The following is a 27,430-nucleotide window of genomic DNA, read 5'->3' on the forward strand; positions in this document are numbered from 1 at the left end:
CGACCCATCATTTTAATTGAGGGTGGATTGAGCCTTATCCTTAGGCACCTACGTATCCGCTGTGACGGAATCAAACCCGCATCATAGTTCAGCATAGCTGGGGAATCCTTCCTCGAATTGAATTGAATCGTCAATAGATGTTATCCGTTCATCTTGATAATGGTCTCTGAAGCCAAAGGCTTCAAAGCCCCCAGTTGAAGCATTTTCTGCTACACTCGAGACATGGGAAAACAACACATACAGCGATAAACCTAGCATAAAAACACAGCAAGGTCATCGACCATTGAAAATTAGATCACTTTGGAAAAAGATTGAGTCTTCGACCTTGGATTTGAACGACTTTTGAAGAATTGGGCCTTATGCCCAGATTCTGAGTTTGAAATCGAGAGTATCCGCTGGGGATATATTATTACTTTGATCATCGATCTTTTGCAAAAGATTGGATCATCTTTAGAACAACTTAGGTCTTCGACCTGAAAATTTTAAATTTGTTTTATTTTTGAAATAGGGTTTTCGTCTCGGGTTTGAATTTCGAGATAGAGAGCTTCCGCTGAGTATTATTCATTTTTCCAACGAGATTCTTCCCGGAACACAGCTAACGAGATGCGACTCGTTCTTCATACGACCCATAAAGAAACTTAACCTACTAAAGGTTTGTGAACATATATCGACTCGCTAGGGGTAGAAATGTAAATTGGCCATTATGGCGCGCGAAATAAATTAAAAGTCGACGAAACCAACATGAGCTGGGCACAAATCCCAAGGCAGCTAGTCATCCGTCCTGAGGGGCGCGCAAACCGAGCCACACACGGCACGTTGCTTGGGCGGCACTCTAGGGCTTCGTAGATGTGTTGCCTCCTTATTTTTTTCTATATAAGGACACGTGCTTGATTCACGACTTTGCATATTTAACAAAACCTTTCTCTTTTCTCAAGCGAAACCTGAACTTTAATCATGCACTCATTGATTGGAAAGATAAAAGGTTGGGCTACCAATTTCAAAAAACGAGAGCCAAATAAGAAATTCATGGTGGCTGCTGAAAGTTTCATAAACCCCTATTAGACTCTTCTAATAGTATATAAATTAACTCATTAATTTAGTGATGCTAGATCTAGTTGCATGCATACAAAATAATGAAATAAGGAAGAAAATCGAGTTTTCTTACATTCTAAATGGTTCGAAACTTTGGGCACAAATACGTACACCTTCCTTACTTGTTCTTGAGCTAGAGGATTATGGATGATCCTCCAAACCAAATCTCAAGTGTAGAGCTTCTCCTTTTGTTGCACCCAAAACAAACCCTTAAAACTACTAATATAATTAACTAGATTATACTAGTAGTATTCCTTAAAATATATTCTATATAAATTATTACTACTTCTAGTAATGTTTTTATGTAATATTAGAATGAACAAATTTTGTCTAAAACAATTTTAGAGAGATGAGAGAATAATATAAGAATGTTAATATTCCATCCCATTATAGAGAAGGGGAGCCGGGTGGGGAGGTGTCTCAAAGCCAATGCATGGCTTCCACTTTCTCTTTTTCTCCTCTCAAAATAATAGGGGTGTAAGGCTAATAATTTTAGGTTATAATTGTGTCTTAATTAACAATTAAAATAAAAAAACCGACTAAACCAAACCCTCCAATATCGGTCCACCCATAAAATGGACATCCATTTTATGTTTGTCAATTGTAACATTGTCATACAATATGTCACATGTAGCATGTAACATGTTATTAATCAATTTAATGCATATTTAATAATTAAATATCATTATATGAATTAATTAAATTACAAATAACAAATTTACTAGTAATTCGTAATTATCTGTGTATAAAATTGGTCAAGTTAATATAATTTACAACATTTTATAATTATAATTAACTATTCATTCTTATCTCAATTGTTTCATAAACAATAATCAATTTTAGTAATAAAAATATTCTAATTACTAAAAAGAATCTTATTTGATCAAATTACAATAAGATATATATATTCTCACTCACTATCATAAATTGTTCAATTTTAAGTAATTAATTAATCTGTATCGTTATACAATTAATTAATCTAACTATTAAGGGAATTGTCCTATAGCTTTGACCTTCAGGGATCAACTGATCACCATCGTCAAACGACAGTAATGTCAAACTCTAGTTAGTCAATCATTACCGATTAATTTTGATCAGTTGACTATATAATTGAATCATCCCTTACGTATTCTTATATGAGATTTAACAATGTGATCGCACTATTGTTGAGGACACTTATTCCAACAGCTGCCTCACTACATCACGCGCTCGATGACGGCATCGCAACACCGTCACCACCCCGCCGGGCCGCAACCCGTGGTACCCGCATCGCAACACAGAATACCGAGTTCGCATCACAACACGAAGCCATTAACCCGGACTATTTATGTGCACATCATCCTATAGCGTGGGTCCCTCCAAGGAGCGATCTCAAGGCGCAAGGTTGGTGTCCCACAAACAGCTCCTCGCTAAACAACGCTACTTCATGTATCACCACATCCAACCCCACCACATCTAACAACACAATTCTACCACAAGAATCTCACAATTATCATTAAAACAATAATTCACCTTAATCATGCCTTAATCACCATTAGTATCAAGAACACCCAAATATTACAAACACCCACCAAGTACATGTAAACAATTATAATATTGAAACCGAGTAGAAAAATCCTACCTTTTATCAATTTCATTCACAAGACAAGTGTAACATCCCCATTTATTCTGGAGCCTTTATTAAGGCATTCCCGGATAAATAAGACTGTTACCATCTCGGAGTTCTGAGGCAGTGAATAATAAAGATAAACAATCCAAATTACTTTATATAAATTTAATGAATAACGATTTTATTACAACTTAACCAAAATTAATAAAGTGAAATAATAATTAATTACATCTCGCAACGGAATTAAATAAAGTGAATAACAATAATAACAAATGTCTGAAACTATGTGATCTAGACTCTAGGTAGTCTTAGCCGAATTCCTCACGATGCCTTGAGCACCCAAGTCAGCTAACCAAGTACCTGTTATTTAAGCTGCTCCCCAATTACCCGGAAATATTAATTGGTTCACCACAGGACGCCATCAGTTTTATTTTGAGAGGATAGAAAGCAAGTCAACCAAAAGGTTGAGTGGAATAACAATCAACAATATATAACGTGAATCGGACGAATATGCATGAAATGATATGAAATGCAAATGGAGCTGAGCTCATCACCCGAATCACCTATTCATCCTGCCAATCCCTGGCCCTAGCAGCCTCAACCCAAAGTTAAGAAAACACATTACATCACAATAAAGTAATGTCTGCCATAAAAAAATCTAAGGACACACCAGAGGCAGGTCTGCAGAACCAGCCTGGAGCCTTATTTACAACACCACGAAGGGATGTGTGCCAGAAAAAATCTGAATAACTAATGCAAATGTTATGTCAATGTATGCAATACAAATAATAATCTACCTAAATATAATATAAACCACAACAATAATCTAGCCAAAGGCTAATATCCATCCAATCACAATGCTCACATGAATGATATGCACACAATAAGATGATCCAGTTGAGTAGTTATCCTACTTGATTAGCAAATTCCAATTAAATAGCAAGCAGTCCAATTAATAATATTCTTCCACAAAAACCGTCACCTAAATAAGATAACAATTACACAATTAGTAACTAATCTAATTACAAAACAATATGTAATTAACCTATTTAAAACCCAACTCGAAAGCCACTCGGATACTCCCCATACCCCACGTTAAACCTGTTTAATACACCCATGAACAACCTCCTTTAACACCCACACACGCACACATCAGCCACCACACACACCCACCAGCCACGACACCACTAACCCAGACTAACAGTGACAATACCTCCACACATGGTCACAACTAACTGCCCTAACCCCAAAAATAATTAACAATTATGACAACAACACCCTTTGTATCCATGGTTTACACGCCCAAACACAACTAGCAAACCACCACCACCGCCACTACCACTATAGACCACCATCGAGCCTAACCTTCACCATACCCCAGCACTACCAACAACCTATGTCCTACCTATTTACAACAAACAATGACAACAACCAACAATAAATAACGACCCCAATAAGCCTTATACAACACGACATCAACAACAGCAAAACACCACCCAGCCACCACCGTGGTCAACCTTGACCCACGGTGGTCATTTCCTGAAACCGCCCTCGCCACCATGGTCAGTTCAGTTCCCAAACACCCCTCGGGTCAGCCCATATAGGATGGTTCAACCTTTTGCAACAACGAACCACGACAACACCAACAAACCCAAAAAACCCCCGCTCAAACCGCCCCCTAGACGGTCAACGGTGGTTAAGGCGAGTCCGATCAGATCAACGTTAGTCAAACAAGTCTCACGATGGTCAACGTCTGAGGTGCTTAACGGTGTTAATAATATAAAGTAATTGCAAGACGGATTAGTTATGAGACAGTTTTATGAATATCTTACCTTAGGGTAAATAATTGACATGAATTCCTTCTTTTCTCCCCTCTAAATCTCCCTGTCTCTCTCTTATTATGTGAGTTTTGTGAGTTTTACGTGAAATAGAGACCAATTAGGTGTTTTACTAGCTTATATAGTAACAAAGTAGGAGGAATTAGGAAATTACTAGGAAATTGCCTTATAATATATTATGTCTTTTTATCATATTATTATTACTTACCTTTGTTATTATATATTATTTATCAGAAATCACTCCCTTGCTTACACCAGTTTACACGCCTACACACTCCAATCCCGACTCATTTTATATTCTATCATTTATTCCCGTGTCACAATCTAATCTCATAGTTTATTAAATATAATTTATAAACAAAGTTAACATTTTCACCGTTGACCAGACTTTAAAATACGGGGTATTACATTCTTCCCTCCTTAAAAAGAATTTCTTCCCGAAGTTCGCCGACACTTAAAGGTACTCCACACAATATCACACTTACACGCTATCACCATACTTATTACCAACTACACATCGCACAAGAAAAGACAAAAACTAAAAGGTAGTACTACAGTCTATCCCCCTTAAAGGAACTTCATTCTCGAAATTCGACACGCACATACAAGCAACTACTTCAAATAAGATAGATAAAGTCAAATATAGGTATCTAGAACTGAGAACATTAAGACAATAATTATAACTCAACAAAGATTTCTCCATTATCAAAAATGTTATCAAAATGCCACAACTATCGAGATTTTACAATCCTTTTTTTTTGGGGAAAGTTAAGTATATATTAATAAAGCCCATCAAAAAATTTGACAACTAGAGGTACACACACCTCTAATTAGTTACACTTTGACATAAGCTATTGACCCAATCCTGACTTCTCCTAGAACCAATTTTCACACGACTATATCGCACTCTCCATTGTAATAATTCCTTCACCTGTTTTATAAGCATAACAGGTAGAGGAATGACAGACTCAAGCCTACATCGATTACGAGCATGCCAAATCAAGTACATTAAGTGTGCAACAGCAGCTGCAACCACCTGTTTCTTCACCAATGACCGCTCCCTAATTGCTATCCACCAATCAATGACCCTGGTAAGCAGGCAAATACTCAACCAGTCCTCAAGCGGCCTCACACACTGCCTACTAAAAGAACAACTAAAGAACAGATGATTCAAGTCCTCCTCATCAGCAGCACAGAGATAGCACCTGTTACTCTGTGTTATGTGCAGTCTGATCAATCTATCCTGAGTGAGCAGGCGTTTATGAGCTACTAGCCAAATGAAAAAATTGTGTTTTGGCAGCATAATCCTATTCTGTATCCATGGATACCAGAGTACATCAGGGCATGCATCCACAAGCCAACTATATCCAAGCTTGACTGTATAATCAGACCCACTGTCTCTCCAGGCTTCATCATACAACCACGTTTTCAACTGAGTTTTGACAGCACATAGTCTTCTCCATTGCCCAACTAGTAGTGATAGTAGGTTCATAATCTTTCCAGGTGGTATTCTTTATATAGATAGTATGCACCCACTTCACCCATAAATGATCAGTTTTTTGCTCAACCCACCATACATACTTACCCATCAAAGCTACATTCCACTGGTGTAACAGTTTCAAACCCAAACCACCCTTTCTCCTTGGTTTGCATATCTGATTCCATGATACAAGTACAGAGGATTCTTTTTGTTCCTGACCATGCCACAAAAAGGCTCTGCAAATAGCATCTATGCTGTTAAGAACTGTTTTGGGTAGAATGAAAATCCTGGCCCAATAATTGTGAAGGGTACTTAACACAGATTTAATGAGGGTGAGTCTCCCTGCATAAGAGAGATGTTTTGCCCCAAGTCTAGCAATCCTCTCAGTCACCTTGTCAACCAAACACGGGCAGTCAAGGACTTGCCATTGTTCAATATACTTCATGATGCTTCCTCAATACACTTCATGATATCCTCATTCACCCCATTACTGTAAATATTTAACTTGCCATTGTTCATTTTAAGTCCAGATGAGGCAGAGAATGTCTCAAAAGCCCTGAGCAACAATCTAACAGAATGGAGATTTTATAATCCTACCCCCCTTAATATTAAGGTTACATCCCCGTAACCTTGGACACTAATAAAGACACTACACCGTATTATTTCAATACTAACCAAATCAAAATATCCTAACTCAAAGACTGTATCAAAACTTAGCATGATCGTTCATTTAGCACAATTGTTAAGAAAACAAATTACACTTATTAACATAAATCACAACACAATTTATAAACAAAACTTGTACTTAAATTCCCAGTAATACCTACAAAACTAAACTCTGCAATTGATATGTTAAACTTAACAATGCAGTTGCATACATCCATAACCACAAATCATAATTCAACTTCTAATTAACTTTGAGAAAGATAAACACATCACGTCAAACAATAATAACAGTATTAATTTCATATCATATTACGTTGATACGATTTACAACAATTCTAGTATTATATCCTACTCATTACCAATCTTGTTACTTGTGTTATAACATATGTTACCCCAGCATCCTAATCATAAGATCCCATAAGCTAATAATTAAATTCAGATTATCATATATTAAGGGTATTACTCCGACTGTACAACCAACACATAATCAACTAGTTCAATATTTTACTATTCTCTTGAAACTCATATTAGACAGCAACATGTTATCCGCGGCTAGATCAATTAACTCTTTTAAACATAGAGATTACACAACATACAATAACCAATGTAATGTGGTCGCATACTAATATATCACACCATCTAACTAAATATACTTATTATAGGTTCATGCTAGTAACGACGTTATATTCTTAGCTTTGAAAAAAAAAATCCTAACATGTACGGTTCATGTTGAGACATCGAATAAAATATAACATTCAAATGTCAAGGTTTAGACCCAACTTCCTTGTCAACAAACATAACATATGGTTATATTGCAGAAGGAAACAACAATACCATGATTTATTTCAAATGTCATAACTTTATCACATACGTAATCTATTAAACTTGCACAGTCAACTCTATCTTTATCTAGTTAAGATTCATGATGTCTACATAAGCACATATTATATAACATCATATCGATAGAATTACCAAATATAATTTTCATTTTTACAGCATATCAGTGAACATAATATATGTGATTCTATCATTAACATTATGAAAGCACACTATTGTAATATAATAGCAGAGTCGGTGTAATGGTAATGCAACTCTTGTTAAACTCTTGTCGTTAAATAAGACATTTACATTGTTAGAAAACATGATGTAACTTTAAAAATCTGCAATAAATAACCGCTTAACTATTTCTTGAGTTTTTACACATTTAAAAAAAAATACAGAGAGTTAGCAAGGTATGAGAACAAGAATCAAGTCCATAGCTCAAATAATCAATTTATGAAGATTTTTACAACTCAATTGGTTTGAGCAGAATTTTATCAGCATATCACTATGAATCTGAGTAATTTTGTAAAAATAATCATTAAATATCAAGACAACAAGTTTTAATGTTACTTATCATTTTGAAAACGTCTACGAATCCTCTAAGCACCGGAGATGGAATGATCCATAAATTATAAGTACATATCAAATGGCAAATTTTACAATACTATGGGTCAAAAATATGACCGCAAAGTAACATTCTGACCACTGTCCATTAAAAAATTTATTTTTTTTTAAACCGTAAATCATCGAAGCATGAAACCAACGACAAATGAAAGCTAACACACTATAGATGTTAAGCACATCTAAAACGGCAACCAATACAAATGAGGGTAAAAACTTGAGAAATCAATCAAGTTTACATTCTTCACAATTTTCACAAATTTCCAATATGATCACATGTTAATCATAACTACACCTCCCTAATACAAGCCATCAAATACACTTAAGGTAACTAATTCCAATACAATTCCTTCAAATAATACGGAAGTCTAGTTCTTATCTCTTATTTGTACCATAAATCGAACATGACGAGTTTGACCTAGGTGTTGCACAATCGACCAAATAACAAGTTGATTGATCGTGAAACTTAACAGAACCGATTTAGCTCTTATAGAACTTAGAAATTAAATCGAACTAGTACCCATGATTAATTGGACAGCACGGTTTCTTGACAGTTGTAATAACTGCGTCCCCATCTCCATAATTGTCAAATATAGGTCGACGATTAAAATTAATTGAAGAGTCTATGTTGCTGCCCTGAACTTCTTTGTGAAAGAATATATCGCTATAACGTCCCATCTCGATGGTCCCCATAGGACCGTCTTATTTCATGGAAATCACGAACCTGGCTCTGATACAAAATGATACGAAAATTAATCAAACTTTCGTTGTAGCGGAAGCAAGTTTACAAACAAGACCTGAAGCCCTCACGAAATTCAGAATAATAACGAAAAGCTTGAGTCTTTATGTACATTATCGCAAGATCAGCACAACAATAGCGAGAACAACAACAACAACAACAACAACAACGCCTACAATACTTAACAACAATGAGTTCAACAGCAATAACCACTTAACGAGCAATAACGAAAGCGAACAAGCACAAATAAGATCTGTAATTGAAACGGGAACCAACGCACAAACGAACAATGATGAACAATAACAATGATGAACAGTGACAATGATGAACAGTAACACGATGAACTATAACATGATGAACAGTAACCAACACAAGAAATCGGATATTTACTTGAGTTAGACCTATAACTCAACCAATGGTGATCGATATCGCAAGACCAATTGCTAGTCGATCTAGTTAGAGTCTGAAAATGCATCAAACAACAACCAAATTTTGAACGAACGCATCGAACAGAGGTGTTTACAGAACTTGTAAACGGGAAAGCTTCTGCTTTTATTTCAGAAATCAACGATGTGTAAAATAGTACAATTGACTCCCTATTTATACTAATAGACGGACTTACTACACAAGCCAAAACCGACTTAAAATAGCAGCTAAATCTCTCCTAAACCGACTCTAATTTGGCATTTTTATCGTATTCCAATCTTACACGAATTAGGAAATAACTAGATTCCTAATTAGATTAGGAACTAACTATTTCTAATACAATTAGAAAAACTAATACTATTGCCCTTAAAACATTAAAGAAATCAAAAATAGAAGATCTATTAACGTAAAATCTGCCAAGCTACCATTTTTAATCAAGAAAGCAACAATTTTTAACATAAAAAAAACTAATCTATTTACAATAAGCTAATCCATTTGATATCCAGATAGTTTAAATTCATCTTTAAGAGTGTAATAGTGAGCACCGAAAAAAAAAAAAGTGTAATAGTTCATTTCAAACCCCACCATGCCCAACGAAAATCAAACCACCAACAACTAATCTTAAAGCTTTATTAATGCGGCAAATCATTCGCTACTACGACAAATACGACAAATAATTAAGCGAGTCATATTTGGATTGGAGGATTTAGAGGGAAAAAAGGGAGGGAGAGTAAGGGATATTAAATTCGTTGTTTGGATAGCAAATGAGGGTGGAGGGGAATGGAGGGAGAGAGATTTGGAGGGATCCAATTACCCTTCTCCAAGCCTAATCAAAATATCTCAATAATAGACAAGATTTGGAGAGAAATTATATCCAAACACCCACACTCCATTCCCCCTCCCCTTCTCTTATCTCCCTTTCCCTTCCCTCATTCCCCCTCCATTCCCTTTCCCTCCATTTTTGCTATCCTAACACACCCGCTACCATCTCTCTTAACCAATCTCAAGAACAATAGAGAGAATCTGTGTGAATAATACTTGTTTTGATTATTATGAATAGAGTGAGTACAATGCGACAACTTATGCTTTATATACTAGGAGTTAAACCGACTTAAATAGGAATAACAACCCCTAACTAACTTCTAACAAACTTCTAACTAAGTTTGTTGGTATATATTCCATCAGCCGGGGATTAGCTCGATCGAGATAGAGGGTGGTATTCATGAATTTATGGCTACTGATAAGTCACATTCCGAGACCGGCTCTATTTATGCTATTTTGGAGATTCTGTCTTATGATCTAGGTATTTGTGGATATGTGGAAGAGGCTATCATACTGGAACTGTAGCCTGATCTCGTCCTGGCGTACGCTAATATCAAACAGTTTGATCTCAGTTTAGAGTTAAACGTACTGAACTTCGCCTTGCCTGGTATATTGCTCTTTTACCATGGTCTGAATGCTTATGCAAGCTTTAGAATGTGTATAAAACATGAAAACAAGAGAGACATTTGTTACAATCAATGGAATTCGCAAATGTGAGGCTAGCTTAGCTGGCCGAGTCACTGAGCGGTGTTATTTCATCCACGTTGTCAGTGTGACTCCGTTTGCACAAAACATTGGCATATCAATTGAAATTAGTAGATTGTCGGCAACTCGTCACAAATGGTTGTTTCTTTTTTCTGTGATTCGGATAGAACAAAGGGGGTAAAGGCGGTGCAAATGTTAAACACTTCATGACTTCATTTAGAACAATGTGGATGAACAAAATAATCAAGTTACGAAAACAATCTAGTCATCAACTACAGTCATTAATATAATGTGATGCCAACCCGCTTAAACTAAGAATACCGATTCATATTGAGAATTCCTAATCAGTGAACAACATAATTTCTTCCTCCACAGTAATTTCAGATTCTCTACGGAGCTTACAAGGCCCCAACAATGCCCTTCACACCGACTCGCCCGGCTCCATCTCTATCGTCTCAATAAGCTCCCTACCACAAATATCAACCATACAAGTATAATGGTGCGAGTTCGGCCTCATCCCAAACCTCTCCGTCATCATCGCAAAATACTCCTTCCCCTTATCTATCCTCCCTCCATGACTACAAGCCGTAAGAATGGTCGTAAATGCAACAGCATCAGGCTGCACACCCACCCCTATTTACCAATCAAACAACTGAAAAATCTTATCGAAATCACCATGCATCGCGTACGCACCCATTATAGCACACCGAATCACTAAACTTCTCATACATACTGATCAAGGCATTACAATGCGCTAAATCTGACGCCAACCCACGTACAACAGCATACCCATGTACCCATTTCCCTACCCGCAAGTGCAAGAGCCCAGCAACGGACTTGAGAACAACGGGTAGGGTATACGTATACCGGTTAATTTCTTTTTGATAAAAGATCATTTGACGAAAACAATCGAGCGAATGATTGAATTCTTTGACAGAAGCATACCTCTGATGATAGTGTTATACACAAAGCGTAACCGGAACGAAGCTTAGCTCGTATGAAAAAATCGCCATCAATAAGGAGTTTGATAGTTTGTACATGAAGTTTGCGGAGATTTTGAAGGTTTTTGGAGATGCAACAGCGTTGCAGAAGTTCTACATATGCTGCGGTGATGTCGTGGCATACTGGCATGTCTTTAAGAAATGGAGAGGATTGATGACCTCCTATTTCTACATTGTTTTGGCATCATTTGGAGCTCATTTGGTAACACTTGGTGACGGTTTTTGACGATTTTAACATTATTTAACCAATTCCGAATGCTTTATCATTTAGCATGATTTCTAGTGAAGAATGAGATGCCAAGAGACCAAGACAAGCGTCCAAGGAAGAGTGAAGAACAAGCATTGAAGAAATACCATGAGAAAGCCTTCCAAGGATCAAGCAAAGCACGAAAGAAAAATGCACTCCAGGCCCAAACTCGCATCGTGCGAGTTTCCAGACACCAGAACTCGCACCATGCGAGTTTTCTGGGTTTACTCTGTTTTGTGTTACGGGATTTTACTTTGTTAAGCCCATGATTATTAGGTTACGTTAGACTATATATAGGATGTTTTCAAGTAGGTTAAGACATCTTATGCCACTTTAATTAATCAAGTTGTAATTTTAGGAATTATTCATCTTTGTTATTGGGTTTAGATCTAGCATGGAGAACTAATCTCCCTTTTTTAATCCGGCTCAAAGGTGTAATCTTTGGTTGAAAGACTACTTAATCTTTCCTTAATCTTCATTATCATTGTTAATCCTTTGTGTTTATTGTTTAAATTTTGGAATCCTTGTTTATATTGAGTAATTAAGTGTGATTTCCTTGTTGCTTAATTAATCAAGTTCCTTAATTTATTGTTGTTGGGATTATTAAGTGTGATTTCCTTGTAATCTCATCTTTGCAACACCTTGTTATTATGCTAATGAATGTAATTTCTTCTTGGCTTAACTAGCAAGTAAAGGATTAACTTGTAATTAGGCATTAATTGTGATTTCATTGTGTCTAATTGTCCCTATTGAATTTCTAGTGCTCATATCTTCTTGTTAATTTGACCAATGTATGTGATTTCTACTTGGTAGAATTGATAAGTTGGGTTATTTGATTAAGTGTGATTTCCTTATCATTTGGCCATTATTAAGGAGATTTAGAAGATTCATCTTCACAATTGGGTGATAATAGAATTAAAGGATTGATCTTGTGGTTTTATTAACCAAAGTGTCTCAGTTTATTGAGTCGGATTAAGTCTCTCTCAAATTGTAACACCCCCATATCCAAAGGAGCCTTAACTAGGCCTTCCTTAGCATATAAGGGCATTACCATCTCGGTTGCCCGAGGACAGTAATAATCAAATGTCGATAAAAGAACTATTAAGTTATATTACAAGTGATTTAAAACCAACTGACGATATACAAGATACAACTCAAAGGCTACTCGCTATAACTATCAAATCTCGTGAAGACTCATCCCTGCCCGGACTCCAGTTATCAACGATATCAACACCTGCTAAGACAGACTGCTCACCATAAGGGATCACGGCAGATACATAAAACAACAAGACAACCACACAAGGTCAGTACTGAGATAAGACACAACAATGCCAACAACACCTAACAATACAATACAACACAATCAGTCACACACATGCACACCCACACTGATCAATCTCCGTCATCGACCGTCCACTGGACCAGCCCTGCCTGTGGGGGACCGCAGCCGTACCCACCAAATCCCCGCTCATCATATCGAGCGATAACCCTGTCCCATTAATGTGCACATCCCCTCCCGTGGCGGGTTCCACGGTGGGCGAAACTAGGGCGTGAAGCCACTCCCGCAAGTGACTCCACTCAGCCGAGAACGCATCTCAAGAACCAGAGACAAGCAATCACAAACTGCTGAATTACAACAACAACCAACAACCGTATATATGCTGCCACACAAACACAACCACAACACAACAACAACGACACAACGATCGACACACTAGACTATCTACAGAAACTGAGTAGGCGAACCTACCTTTAAGCAACTGCAACCAATCCATGCCAACATATGACATATCCAGCAATCAAGCAAAGCCTATAACCACAACACAAACATATATTACTACCAAGCAAACCCTAACTGCAAAGACAAAGATACGGATGATGATGACGACATACTTACAAGGAGAAACCCGGCAAAAGACCGCTATCCGACTCAAGCTATGCTTTCCTAAGGCACAAGGACCTTCAAAAGGCTTCCATGGAGGTTTTATGGTGAAGGGAAGGGAAAGAGGCGACTAAAGGATAGAAGGAATGAGGCGGAAATGATTTGCGGATTTAACAAAACGGGATTAAAAACCCTCGCTGAAAACCCGATACTCGATCGAGTACCCCACATACTCGATCGAGTGACCCCCTACTCGATCGAGTAACCATGCTACTCGATCGAGTACCACACATAACTCGTAACCCAAGATAGCTTTGGCATGCACTTCTAAGAACTATTACCGCTCCCAAGGTCAGTCAACGCTGGTCAAAAGGGTCTCTAAAAGGGCGGGTATTACAGTCTTCCCCCCTTAAAAAGAACTTCGTCCCCGAAGTTCAACTCACCTATCTCAACACACAAGACACGGGAAAAACACGACATCACCATTCTTCCTACTCAAGTCACTACTCCCCTGAAATACCATTCCCCTATGTCATTATCATCAACTGTCTAACGCTCTATATAGGTCAACTCTTACAAGATATTACTTGAAATACTTAACACCCACGAACCTACACTTTCACTTAGCAACAACCAACAACGCGAAACACATCTCATATCAACATGTCGCATGACCATACCCCCATGTGACTCAACAACGCGATTCCATTACAACACATGGCACCATAACCGTCTCTTTATGGCCATCTTTTAAAACATGCTATCAATTTTCACTTCAACGTATGAATTACTCAACGAACTAAAGTAACCAATTACAAACTTCATACAAGCAACGTGACCAAAGTAATAGAGAACATTGTAAATAAACAACAAAACATTTTAAACGAACAACAACATAATTTCAAAATCAGCCTTTTTATTTTGCGACATTACTCTTCCCCTCTAAAAAGGAACTTCGTCTCCGAAGTTCACCACCAAATTACCACACATGTTTCTTATTACTTGCATCGGAACATAAATTAAAACCATATTATTTATTATGGACATTACTCACTAATCATATATCCATTAAATTAGGAAACATACACAACCCACCCGAATAACCAGTCGCTGTCGAGAAAGCATGTTAATATCATGTGTACAAGTGCATGAGAATATGTATCTCCGATGAATAGATAGAAAATATGGCGGATGTAATATTAAAGCAACAAGAAACAATCGCCACTCCACTACTTGTTACAAATATGCATATAAAACCCAAGCGCGACTTCTAACATATGGAATGAACGGTCCGAACATATTGCCAGCCACTAATAACCATGTTAAACATCAAACACGCAATTATATAACAATTAAACGATTTTTAATTTTCAAAAGTTCATGTAACAGTGCTACTCGATCGAGTAACTAGTGGTACTCGATCGAGTGCCCGCTACTCGATCGAGTAGCCCTGAGATCAGAATGCATTAATTCTGTCATACTTGCAGCTACTCGACCGAGTATGGGGTACTCAATCGAGTACCTACAGGTCAAAAGCCTTGGAAAACCTGTCATAACGCACATGTATATATACATACTCGTCAGATAAATTGAGTCGGAATGACCTTCTGACTCACAAAATCCTGCAACAAAGTCAACTATCAAATCCGGCCTTATGGCCAAACATACAAATCCGAAAGTAAAAGTTCTAACTACTAATAACTACAAACATCCAACACCAACGACTATAACCAAGAATAAAGAAATAGGAGTATCACTCCCGCTGCTGCTGCTGCTCCTCCTCCATCACCTCATCACCACCACCATCGCCTCCCGAAGTCCCCGCTCCCAATGACCCAATGCCTGCATTAACTCTCGCTCCAGCTCCCGGACCTACATACCATGGGGTCAAGCCACCATAGGCAAAGGACTGAGGCATCCCCCAAGCTGACTGATCCACCCCGTAAAAGTGGAAAACCCCACTATAGTCCCCAACTCCACTCCACCATACCGGATGCGGTCCCTCTGTCCCAATCCCCTGAGTGTACGCCATCTCGTGCATATTCCTGAGTGTCAAAGTAGATGACACTCTCTCTGCCAAGTAACTCTATCGCGTCTCCGGGGTGTTAAGGTAGGGGTAGCATGGAAAAGGGTGCTGCTGTGGTGGTGCTACCGGCCGTGGTCTAGTCTCAGCGGTCCTCTCTCTCACTCGACGGGGTCCTCTCCCCAACTTGGGCCTCTCCTCCGCTACCGCCGCGTTCTCCCCCTTCCTCGGCTCGGGCATCACCTCGAGAATCGTGTCATCAAATTAGGTAGGTCTGCAACTGGCGGGGCACGTCATCATCCTCTACCTCCTCGTCAGAGTCAACAGCTATCACCACCGGCTCTAACGGCTCGGTCGGTGGAAGGTGCTCAGGAGCCGGGATCCCCATCCAACTCATTCCCCACACTCTCCAGGCTAGGCTACCGTCACCCAAAGTTCTCAACCATTTTAGGTCGAGATAGTAGTCACGGTCCATCGTAGGCACCAGTGTAGCCAGAGGCACATACTCCGAAGAAGCCTCAAAGGAGGTTAACTTTTCAGCTAACCGAGTGGCGATGGCGCCACAACTCAGGTACCGGGAAGTGGCAGTAGCCATCAAAGCAAGGCTAGCGCAGACGATGGCAGAAGCATTAAAGACCACCTTCCTGTCCCGCTCCGGGTTCAAGTAAGACTTCAGAAGCAACACCTCATGATTATTCAGTTTACTGATATCCGGTCTATCATAAAGGAGGTTCGAGAGAGAACGAAGAAAGATCCTCAAAGTAACATGCTGAACATCATTAATCAGCATGTTGCTTGAGGTGGGAGCTGGTTTCTCGGTAAGACAAGGCATTAGGCGGCAGACACCGCACTCAGCAGGAATATCAGTGAGGGAATCCTTGGGAGGCTTGGCCAACCCAAGGTGAGAAGCGAAAAGGTCCATAGTAAGCAAGAAACTTGTGTTCATCAACCGAAACTCAACGGTTTGGGTAGCCGGGTCATAACTAAAGGAGCTCATAAACTCCAAGGTAAGAAAAGGGTAGGAATATTTCCTCAGCCGATATAAACCCGTAAAGCCCAAGGTCTCAAATATGTGACGGACATCCGTCTCTATTCCCAAATCAGTCAGAAGTGTGGTATCCACACACCAGGTTGGCCTCATCTTGCGTTTTTGCAAAACCACAAAACGCTCTCTTTGTTTGAAATCTACAAACACTATTGAAGGGTATACCGGTACCGCGGGTACCACGGGTCCACTCCCCTCCCCAGTCTCAACCTGTGAAGCCCTGCCCCTTTTGCTTTGTCGGGTCCCTATGTTCAGTCTCGTCATCTGTTTCAGCATATAACTTAAGCAACTTGTATAAACATGTAAAGCATATACTTCACGCAATTAGATTTTACATACTCAGCTAGGTGCACAAATTCACCAACAAGTTCCCAATTTGATATATAATCTCAATTTACGGTAATTCAGACGATCTCCATAGTTGAATGATTTAGCATGATAACACCATCTACCAAACCAGTCCGGATATTATGTATTGACTCAATACGCTATTTCATATAATTACTTAATATCGTGTGAGACATTCCTACATACTCACCGAAAAGAAATTTTAAACATATCACCATTAACTTTCAATATATGAAACAAACAACTCAATTAAACTTGTTAGACGATCTCTACAGCTGTAACGATTTTGACGTATTCACCATCAATTAACATCATTTCTATCATATTGAAGTTTATTCCTTACCTAAACATTCATATTCAACACCAAATTTTAAATATAGAAAACGAATTTCCATTTGGGGCACTTTTAAGACGGAGTTTTAAGGCAACTTTTTAAGGTGAAAATCATCAAAATTCATTCTTCAACATGATATAAACAATGTATAGTACTCAATTCCATCATCTAATCAATGTAAAACAATCAAAATAAATTTTTGATTTCATAACCCTAGAAATTTCGGCCCCCAAATTGCGATTTCTAGTCTATTTTATAGCAATTAATCACCAACAATCAAGGAAAGAAGGCATGTGAATCATTTTACAACAATTAAAAGCAATAATTTTCCCCCTATGGATCGAAAATTTTCAGATTTCACCTTCATTCCAACAAATTTAAAGCAATAAAAACATGTAAATAGAGGAAAGATCATACCTTGATTAAATAGGGAAAGTAAAAGAACAAAAACTAACAAGCAATTAACCCAAACTAATCACCCCCAACACAAGAGTATGAGAGATTTTGAGGAGTTTTAGAGCTTAGAGTTCGAAATAAGGAAGTAGAATGAGGAGAATAAGAAAGAGTAAGGGTTTCAAGAAACCCGCAAAATCACTGTACAGTAACCTACTCGATCGAGTGTCTAGGGTACTCGATCGAGTGCCCTCTACTCGATCGAGTAGGCACTATTTCGTCGAGTATCTGTAGAAAATTTCCACATCCCGATGCCATAGCTTCCTAACGAGATCGAGTGAGGTCTACTCGGTCTAGTAATCACTCGCACTCGGTCAAGTATAGTTAAGTACTCGGTCAAAAATACGAAGTAAATAGATGGTTCCTGCAAAAACAATATTGCGTGTCGATTCCAAACTAAGTTCGGAATTCGCCACTAGTTATCATACTCGTTCACGTATTACCATTATTACTCAAGCATACCATATCGTCTCAACAATTAAGGCTTATGTCATACTATGCTACAACAAATTACCCAACTCGGTTTACCTGCTACCGAGTCATTCATAAGCATAATCACGTCATCATACCTTACTTAAACTCATCTTACCACATTACTACGAAACTCGTGTTCACATCAACATGAAACATATAATTGACGATAATTCATTCTTTTATATGTCATAAAGATATAATGTATACTCTACATAGCAATTTAAAGCTTATCATGTTCAAACTCAACACAAACAAAGTTTTACTACACAAATCGATCGTCACGCAGCGAAAAGTTTCAACTAATAAACAAGGCATATACGCATTACTATATGCTATGTCTCATATTATAACTTAACACTTCCTTAACCATCCTCACTGTAAATACGGTAGGGCTTATAAACTCGTATATGATTACCGTTATTAACAACCTGAGGCGAATACCAACACGATTACTATTCATACCATAGCATACACTTCCACATTTTCACCACTGTATCAAATATACCCTTGCCACGTTTCTCATAATCATCGTATAAGCCCACTAATCACGCCAATTCCTCATTATACACCATCCAATCGCAACTACTATGCCCATCTCTACGTTAGCAAAGACTCAACCACAAACAACTCCGACATAACTAACATATACATCACATATATACACACGGACTCCACATTCTCATACCCTGTGACTGGCTTAAGTATCATGGGGCCAAGATTTTGAAATGAGGGCGCCTACTCACCCAAAATCTAGCATCAGCTGGGGCTCCCATTATACATACACCAGGTTCATTTTATTAAACTCGCTAAGTTCATTAAGTTCATTTGTTACAGGTTCCAAAATTGTCGCTCTGATACCACTTTGTAACACCCCCATATCCAGAGGAGCCTTAACTAGGCTTTCCTTAGCATATAAGGGCATTACCATCTCGGTTCCCCGAGGACAGTAATAATCAAATGTCGGTAAAAGAACTATTAAGTTATATTACAAGTGATTTAAAACCAACTGACGATATACAAGATACAACTCAAAGGCTACTCGCTATAACTATCAAATCTCGTGAAGACTCATCCCTGCCCGGCCTCCAGCTATCAACGATATCAACACCTGCTAAGACAGACTGCTCACCATAAGGGATCACGGCAGACACATAAAATAACAAGACAACCACACAAGGTCAGTACTGAGATAAGACACAACAATGCCAACAAAACCTAACAATACAATACATCACAATCAGTCACACACAAGCACACCCACACCGATCAATCTCCGTCACCGACTGTCCATTGGACAAGCCCTGCCAGTGGGGGAACGCAGCCGTACCCACCAAATCCCCGCTGATCATACCGAACGATAACCCTGTCCCATTAATGTGCACATCCCCTCCCGTGGTGGGTTCCACGGAGGGCAAAACTAGGGCGTGAAGCCACTCCCGCAAGTGACTCCACTCAGCCGAGAACGCATCTCGAGAAGCAGAGACAAACAATCACAAACTACTGAATTACAACAACAACCAACAACCGTATATATGCTGCCACACAAACACAACCACAACACAACAACAACGACACAACGATCGACACACTAGACTATCTACAGAAACTGAGTAGGCGAACCTACCTTTAAGCAACTGCAACCAATCCATGCCAACATATGACATATCCAGCAATCAAGCAAAGCCTATAACTACAACACAAATATCTATTACTACCAAGCAAACCCTAACTGCAAAGATAAAGATACGGATGATGATGACGACATACCTACAAGGAGAAACCCGGCAAAAGACCGCTACCCGACTCAAGATATGCTCTCCTAAGGCACAAGGACCTTCAAAAGGCTTCCATGGAGGTTTTATGGTGAAGGGAAGGGAAAGAGGCGACTAAAAGATAGAAGGAATGAGGTGGAAATGATTTGCGGATTTAACAAACCACGATTAAAAACCCTCGCTAAAAACCCGATACTCGATCGAGTACCCCACAAACTCGATCGAGTGACCCCTTACTCGATCGAGTAACCATGCTACTCGATCGAGTAGCCTCTACTCTATCGAGTACCACACATAACTCGTAACCCAAGATAGCTTTGGCACGCACTTCTAAGAACTATTACCGCTCCCAAGGTCAGTCAACGCTGGTCAAAGGGTCTCTAAAAGGGCGGGTATTACACAAATTGATAAATTTCCATCTTAAAAACTTGCTTGTTTAATTACTTGTTGCTTACTCTTGTTTGAGTTGTGCTTTGTTTTTGTTACTTTTGAAAACCAAACCAAAAACCCCCTTTTTTACATACTTGTTTGTTGTTAATTTGTCACAGTTGTTCTACTTGCTCTATTGAATACACTATTGCAACCCCCCCCCCCCCTTCTCTTGGGTTCTATCCCATTACTTACTACTCTACTAGTTTAGAATTAGTATTAATTAGTACGTATTGTGGTATATAAATTGTTAATTTGGCCGTCTTAAATAGCGACGTTTTAGGCGTGCCAAATTTTGGCGCCGTTGCCGGGGAAGGTAACGGTTTTGCTAGTGTTTTTGTTGGAATTTTTAGGATAGTTGTGTTAGTTAATCTTTGTTCATTGTTGGTAGTGCCTTGTTCATTACTTGTGTGAATCTTTTTTATTGTGTGCTCTTGTGTAGAATTGTTTATGGTCAATACTAGGAATTCAAGTGAACCACTTTGTCCATTCAACCCGGAGATTCAAACATCACTTGCTTGGATAGGAGGAGGTATTAGAAGAGACACTCCGGTTATTGAAGAAATTAATCCCGTGACTCAACAAAACCAAGAGGAAGATAACATCATTTCTTTTGAAACCGAGCCACAACCCATAAAAATCATCATGGGTGATCGTGAGGACGAGAATCCACCAAGGCCTAGAACCATCAAAAAAACTTACCGCCCCGGATCTTACACAAGTGCCCTTGTGTATCTCCTTTCCGGGCTTGGCGGAAAATGCCACCTTTGAACTTAAGTCCGGGCTCATTCACCAATTGCCCCAATTCCATGGACTTAGCACGGAAGATCCCAACAAGCATCTAAACAAATTTCATGTGGTTTGCTCAAGCATGAAGCCTAATGGGGTTACCGATGAGCAACTTCAACTAAGAGACTTCCCTTTTTTACTCAAGGACGCGGCAAACGATTGGCTTTACTATCTTCCCACCGGAAGCATCACCACTTGGAATTAAATGAAGAGGGCTTTCTTAGAAAAGTATTTTCCCGCTAGTCTCTCCTCTCAATTGAAGAAAGAAATAAGTAATGTTGAACAAATGGATGGGGAGAACTTGTATGAGTATTGGGAAAGGTTTAAACAACTTCTTGCTAGTTGCCCATACCATGGGTATACCGACCACGATCTTCTCTTGAACTTTTGTGGTGGTCTACTTGAGGATGATGCTAGGATGATTAAAGCCGCTACCCAAGGAGGGATTGAATATATGTCGGTCCAAGAAGCAAATGATTTGATTGAAATATTGGTAGGAAGCTCTAGGAATTTCGGGAGGAGAATTAGGAAGACAAGTGCGGCATCTTCTTCAAGGCAAAGCTCCAACCATATGGAGGAAAAAGTTGATTTTCTTACCAATTTGGTCAAGGAACTTGAAAAAGGAAATGGGAGTGCTTCTCATGTGAAATTTTGTGGTCTTTGTAATGATCCAACTCATCCCACTGATGGGTGTCCATCTTTGCAAACGGAGGAGGCAATTGAAGCGATGAAGGCTATTGGGTTTAGGAAGTTTGACCCCTATTCCAACACTTACAATGAAGGGTGGAAATCTCATCCAAATATGGGTTGGGGGGGGAACCAAAATCAAAACCAAAAGGGATCCTCAAATTCCTCATTTCAAAAGCCAAATCAAAATCAAAACCAATCAAAAAATTCCTTGGAAGAGATGATGAAGACACTTGCTATGAATAAAGTGGCAATGCAAAAAGAAAGTCAAGCCTTGCTACAAAATACCAAGGAATTCCAAACCACCATGCTTCAACAAAATCGGCTCACCGATTCTAGGATTGGTAACCTTGAGACCCAAGTTGGTCAAATTCTCAACACACTCACTTCACAACCCACTCAAGAAGGGAGCCTCCCTTCTCACACCATTCCTCCACCCACCAAAGAACAAGCAAAAGCAATCTCTTTGAGGAATGGTAGAGAGTTGGTAGAGGCTGTAACACCCCCATACTCCAAGTGCCTTACCAGGACCACTCAGGTATGAGGATGTCACCATCTCGGTTACCCGAGGCATGATAATCATAAGACAATGAAGAAACATACTTTATTAAATAAGTTTAAGTGATTACATTACAAAACCAATTGTAAGCAAAATACTTTGTCCTCAAACTATAAACCAACCGAAAGGAACTGTTCTAATAAACACAGCGGAAGACTAAAGACTCAGATATGTGATGACTCCATCCCCTGACTAGATCCCACGCGTATCAAGATATACCGCTAAGCTTAAATCGCCACCACCCCGAATGGATCACCACAGTTTTTAAAACATTTAAACGGGTCGATTAATCACACAACTTATATATATATATATATCAATAATAAGACAAAAATGACAAACCGAACCGTCGCACACACACACACACCACCAACCAATCCCCATCATCTCAATATCGATCGTCCTTTGGACCACCGCGATGGGGGACCGCAGCTGTTCCCACCTAAGCCCCGCTCATCGTACGAGCGATAACCCTGTCCCATTAATGTGCACATCCCCTTTCGTGGCGGGTTCCACGAAGGGCGAAACTAGGGCGTGAGATCACCCCCGCAAGTGACCCCACTCAGCCGAGAACGCATCTCGAGAACCATCAACAAACACAACCACAATCACAAACACAATCATAATCATCATATCAAACAACTAACTACAAAGACATCACCAATATCCCATTATGGGACTAATACCGAGTAGGAAATCCTACCTGGAAAGCACAACAAGCAGACGGTATCTACAAATTTGTATCAAAAAGCCTCTTCTACGAACCCTCCTCCTATCATATAACACATAGAGACTACACATCACATACTACACACAAAACCCCCAATCTCTAAATTAGGGTTTAACCAAACTTAACAAAACACTATAAAAATTATATTAAAAGCTTACCCTCGACGCAAGGAACTCAACGATACGAATAACGACAAGAACCGACCGTCGAACTCCGGAATTGCTAAGAATGCGATTAGGAAGATGAACTGGTTGCTTTCTCTCTTAAACAGGGTTTTAGGTTTTGCAAAAGTGATTTAAAACAATGACGATTATGTTTAAATACCTTAATCGCATAATTAACAAAACCCGAGAAAACTCCCCTCAGAAACCGGCACTCGATCGAGTACCCAAGGTACTCGATCGAGTACCCCCTTACTCGATCGAGTGCCTAAGGCTACTTGATAGAGTACCCCCTTACTCTATCGAGTACCTAAGGCTACTTGATAGAGTACCCCCTTACTCTATCGAGTACCTAAGGCTACTTGATAGAGTACCCCTTACTCTATCGAGTACCTAAGGCTACTTGATAGAGTACCCCTTACTCTATCGAGTACCTAAGGCTACTTGATAGAGTACCCTCAGTCGAAACTTTTCTAAAACGCAACTTACCCTTACTCGACGAGTAAGGCCTACTCGATAGAGTACCCCAAGACTTATAAATACGGAGTATTACGGTCTTCCCTCCTTAAAAAGAACTTCGTCCCCGAAGTTCAACCCATACTCAAAAACAACCATACTAACTCGAATTGGACACAACAACATAACTAAGAACTCAACAACTCGACCAAACATAAAACATGAACTCTTAACACCCACTCCACCAACTATGTTTACTTCCTTAACATGACTCACGATATCGTATCCACCCCATATATATCTCTCACGACACCAACTTCATACATAACCAACCACCATCCACTAACACTGCTAGCTCCATAATATCATCCACTATCAAATCCAAAATCAAGACACTCCTAGACATCAAACGGAATGTTACATTTTACCACCCTTAAAAGGAACTTCGTCCTCGAAGTTTACTCAGACTCATACATCATCCTCCAACTGTCAACATTATATAAAATATTCCCACACTCTGAAGCATCACACTACTACAAGCACGGCCATGGCCTTTTATAAGTATTGTCCACAAAACAAACCCCTCCTTTACGCTACGCTAACACTCTACTTCCAATTATATTACCGCATGCACCACCATGAAACTCTCTTTTATTGCATCCTACTCCTCTTAAGACAAATGTTACGTCCTCGTAACTCACTAATACTAAACCCTTAGCTATATTATCTCATTATCCTCATCACCACCATATGTCAAAGATAACTGCCTATAACCTCATTTCCATAATCACTCCTATTTCTCAAGGCTCTCTTACTTCAACAGTTCTCATACTTCAAATCAATCTGCACACCCCTAACCTATACCATAAGGCTCGTAGCAAAATCACTATACTAACTCTCCATTATCACTGCAAACCAACATACCTCATTTGTGTAAAGCACTTATCTTCCAAAAGCATAACTCCCGATCCACACTCGTTACTTATACTCACACTAGATCCTCAAGTTCTTTCCTTCATTACCGCAAAACTCATACATAACTTAATATGACACTAATTCCCCCAACACCCTACACTCACTGTCCCAAAATCTGATTATGAACCATCTGCAGCGTCCAGATCAATACAACACATGTTCCACCAATCACTTACCATGACTATGTCCAAAGCCTCGTCTTAAAACAAGATCAAAAGTATCTTGAACAACTTTCGACAATCGTGTCCCATCAACAGAATGTCACTATACCATGACAACAACGAAAACATAGACAACTCTCTTTCATATCATACTCTACCCTCATACCAAAACTTAATCGCTAAGAAACATCAATAAACAAAACAACTGTCTATCCGTACAAACTGAAACTCACAGAAGCAACATCAAACAAAATAACAATCTATATATGGCATGATATATGTACTTTTGAAAACTCGTATCATAATCATCCCGCCTACTCCACCACAACCGGTGACGTCATCGCGACACCGCCACCAACAACCACACCACAAAGGCGAAAATACCCGCATCACAATACTAAATACCGTGTCCGGATCACCACCGGAGGCACCACAACCACATCGATAGACATCACAGCTACATACAATTCCCACAAACACTGACTCAAAATAACTTCTCAGACAAGAAAAACTTATTCAAATCCACTTTACTAAATCACATCGCAACATATTATATGAATTAAACAGATAAGCATCTCATGAACATCATCTCTACCATTTCACGGAATACACATGTGTTATTAATACACATAAAATTATAACTAGCCATGTCAAATTAATCAAATTATTACCTTTTTGGATATCATTCAATTAAACTACCGTGTCCAACATATATATTACAGAACATTCATAAAACAGCTTTATAATTATCACACCATACCACTTCTTGTGAGGAGTCGAACCTCACACAAACATTTACACATATCATAGACCCGTAATCACAACCAACTAGTCAATCCCGACCACGTAAGTTACCACTCAACAAAGGTTACCTGTTGTCCGAGCTTAACTCGCATGCCCCTCATCACATTCTTCCATTCGCATCACCAAAGACCTTCCGCCATACATAACCATACACTAACACTCATTATGAGAAACCACCTCCTAAGACTATGTCTTATACTTCCTGACAACCATACTTTTATCAATTCGGTCTTTACAAAATCACCTCTTTAGAATTGCCACTTTTCTAATATACCCTTAACCTTAACCACTAGTCAAAGACCATAACACTACCACCTTTGTCCAGGACATCAAACCTCTTCACTCATCTCTAAACATCATGATTTCTTTTCTATCTTTGGTTAACATCCCAAACAACGAACATCGAATCCATGAACAAAATTACCTCAACATTCTTCCCAATATTTTCCTTAATTGAATCATCATCCATTTTTCCACCAAAATCTCATATCATGCAGATATTCTACTAACTTCTTACTTTCCTTAATTTCTCGAAACTCATTATTAAACATGTTGTCCTGAAGCTCCCATATAACCATTAACTAACATCCTCATGATAATATCACATATTTCGATGATTCCTTATCTTTATATCACATAACTCCGGTGAATATTTTTTCTCAGCTTACTTTTATCCTTCTTTTCTCTTTACACTCAATAATACCAATTAATAGTTCAACTCCTTATTCCTTCTAGCTAACTCTTTAGAAATCCAGTTACCCTTTCGTTGCTCCAAAACTCAAATTCCATTATTTTCTACCGACATCATCCCACTCTTTCTTACCATGGATCTTCTCTTATTATGCTATCACTCACACTTGCCACTAATCTATCCATAGAATCAACGTTTAATGTTCAAACAATTGCATCTCCCTTTTTACATCTCTAGAAATCATAATTCATTTAATACCGTTAATTACCCAAGGAAATCACACAGTAGTTTCGTCTCTCGATAACACAAATTTCCAAACTCAGTCACTACCTGCAAATCCACGTCGCGACATGTCCCATTAAGTTCGCTATATACCACTATTTCCAAATGACCTTTCATTACATATGTTCTTACTCAACACTATTTCTAGCCATCTCCCTCCATAATTTAGTATACATCTCAGGTTGCTACTATCCACATCCTTTCTTTCAATCTTTTCATTCTCACGTTCCTTAAACTTACATCATGCCTTGCCCACATTCACTTACATTTTCATTACTCAACATACAATCTTGTCACTCATCTCGTC

The 27,430-nt window shown here is 38.9% G+C and overlaps 2 protein-coding genes across 2 annotated transcripts; both read right to left on the reverse strand.

The window, feature by feature from the left end:
* Nucleotides 1-5,365: 5,365 nt before the first annotated feature.
* On the reverse strand, nt 5,366-6,464 carry LOC141631580 (uncharacterized). The gene is made up of 2 exons (XM_074444232.1): nt 6,125-6,464; nt 5,366-6,009 (listed from the first exon to the last, which is right to left on the reverse strand). Exons 1-2 carry the CDS (start codon nt 6,462-6,464, stop codon nt 5,366-5,368), a joined length of 984 nt encoding a protein of 327 aa, XP_074300333.1.
* LOC141631581 (pentatricopeptide repeat-containing protein At5g15300-like) lies at nt 6,461-11,951 on the reverse strand. The gene is made up of 4 exons (XM_074444233.1): nt 11,766-11,951; nt 11,528-11,656; nt 11,345-11,439; nt 6,461-6,575 (listed from the first exon to the last, which is right to left on the reverse strand). The coding sequence occupies exons 1-4, from the start codon at nt 11,949-11,951 to the stop codon at nt 6,461-6,463; spliced, it is 525 nt and encodes a 174-aa protein (XP_074300334.1).
* Between the last annotated feature and the right edge of the window lie 15,479 nt (nt 11,952-27,430).

This window comes from Silene latifolia, chromosome Y (assembly GCF_048544455.1).
Source record: "Silene latifolia isolate original U9 population chromosome Y, ASM4854445v1, whole genome shotgun sequence".
NCBI lineage: Eukaryota > Viridiplantae > Streptophyta > Magnoliopsida > Caryophyllales > Caryophyllaceae > Silene > Silene latifolia.

Bases quoted from the DNA above. Each gene is read 5' to 3' on its own strand.
- LOC141631580 (XM_074444232.1), bottom strand. From the start codon at position 6,464: ATGAAGTATATTGAACAATGGCAAGTCCTTGACTGCCCGTGTTTGGTT. The intron at 6,010-6,124 runs GTAAGTATGTAT...TATCACTACTAG, and splicing joins GTGGAATGTAGCTTTGATGG to TTGGGCAATGGAGAAGACTA.
- LOC141631581 (XM_074444233.1), bottom strand. From the start codon at position 11,951: ATGCCAGTATGCCACGACATCACCGCAGCATATGTAGAACTTCTGCAA. The intron at 11,657-11,765 runs GTATGCTTCTGT...GTTGTTCTCAAG, and splicing joins GTATAACACTATCATCAGAG to TCCGTTGCTGGGCTCTTGCA. The intron at 6,576-11,344 runs GTTTGGGATGAG...ATTGTTGCTCAG, and splicing joins TTTGCGATGATGACGGAGAG to GGCTTTTGAGACATTCTCTG.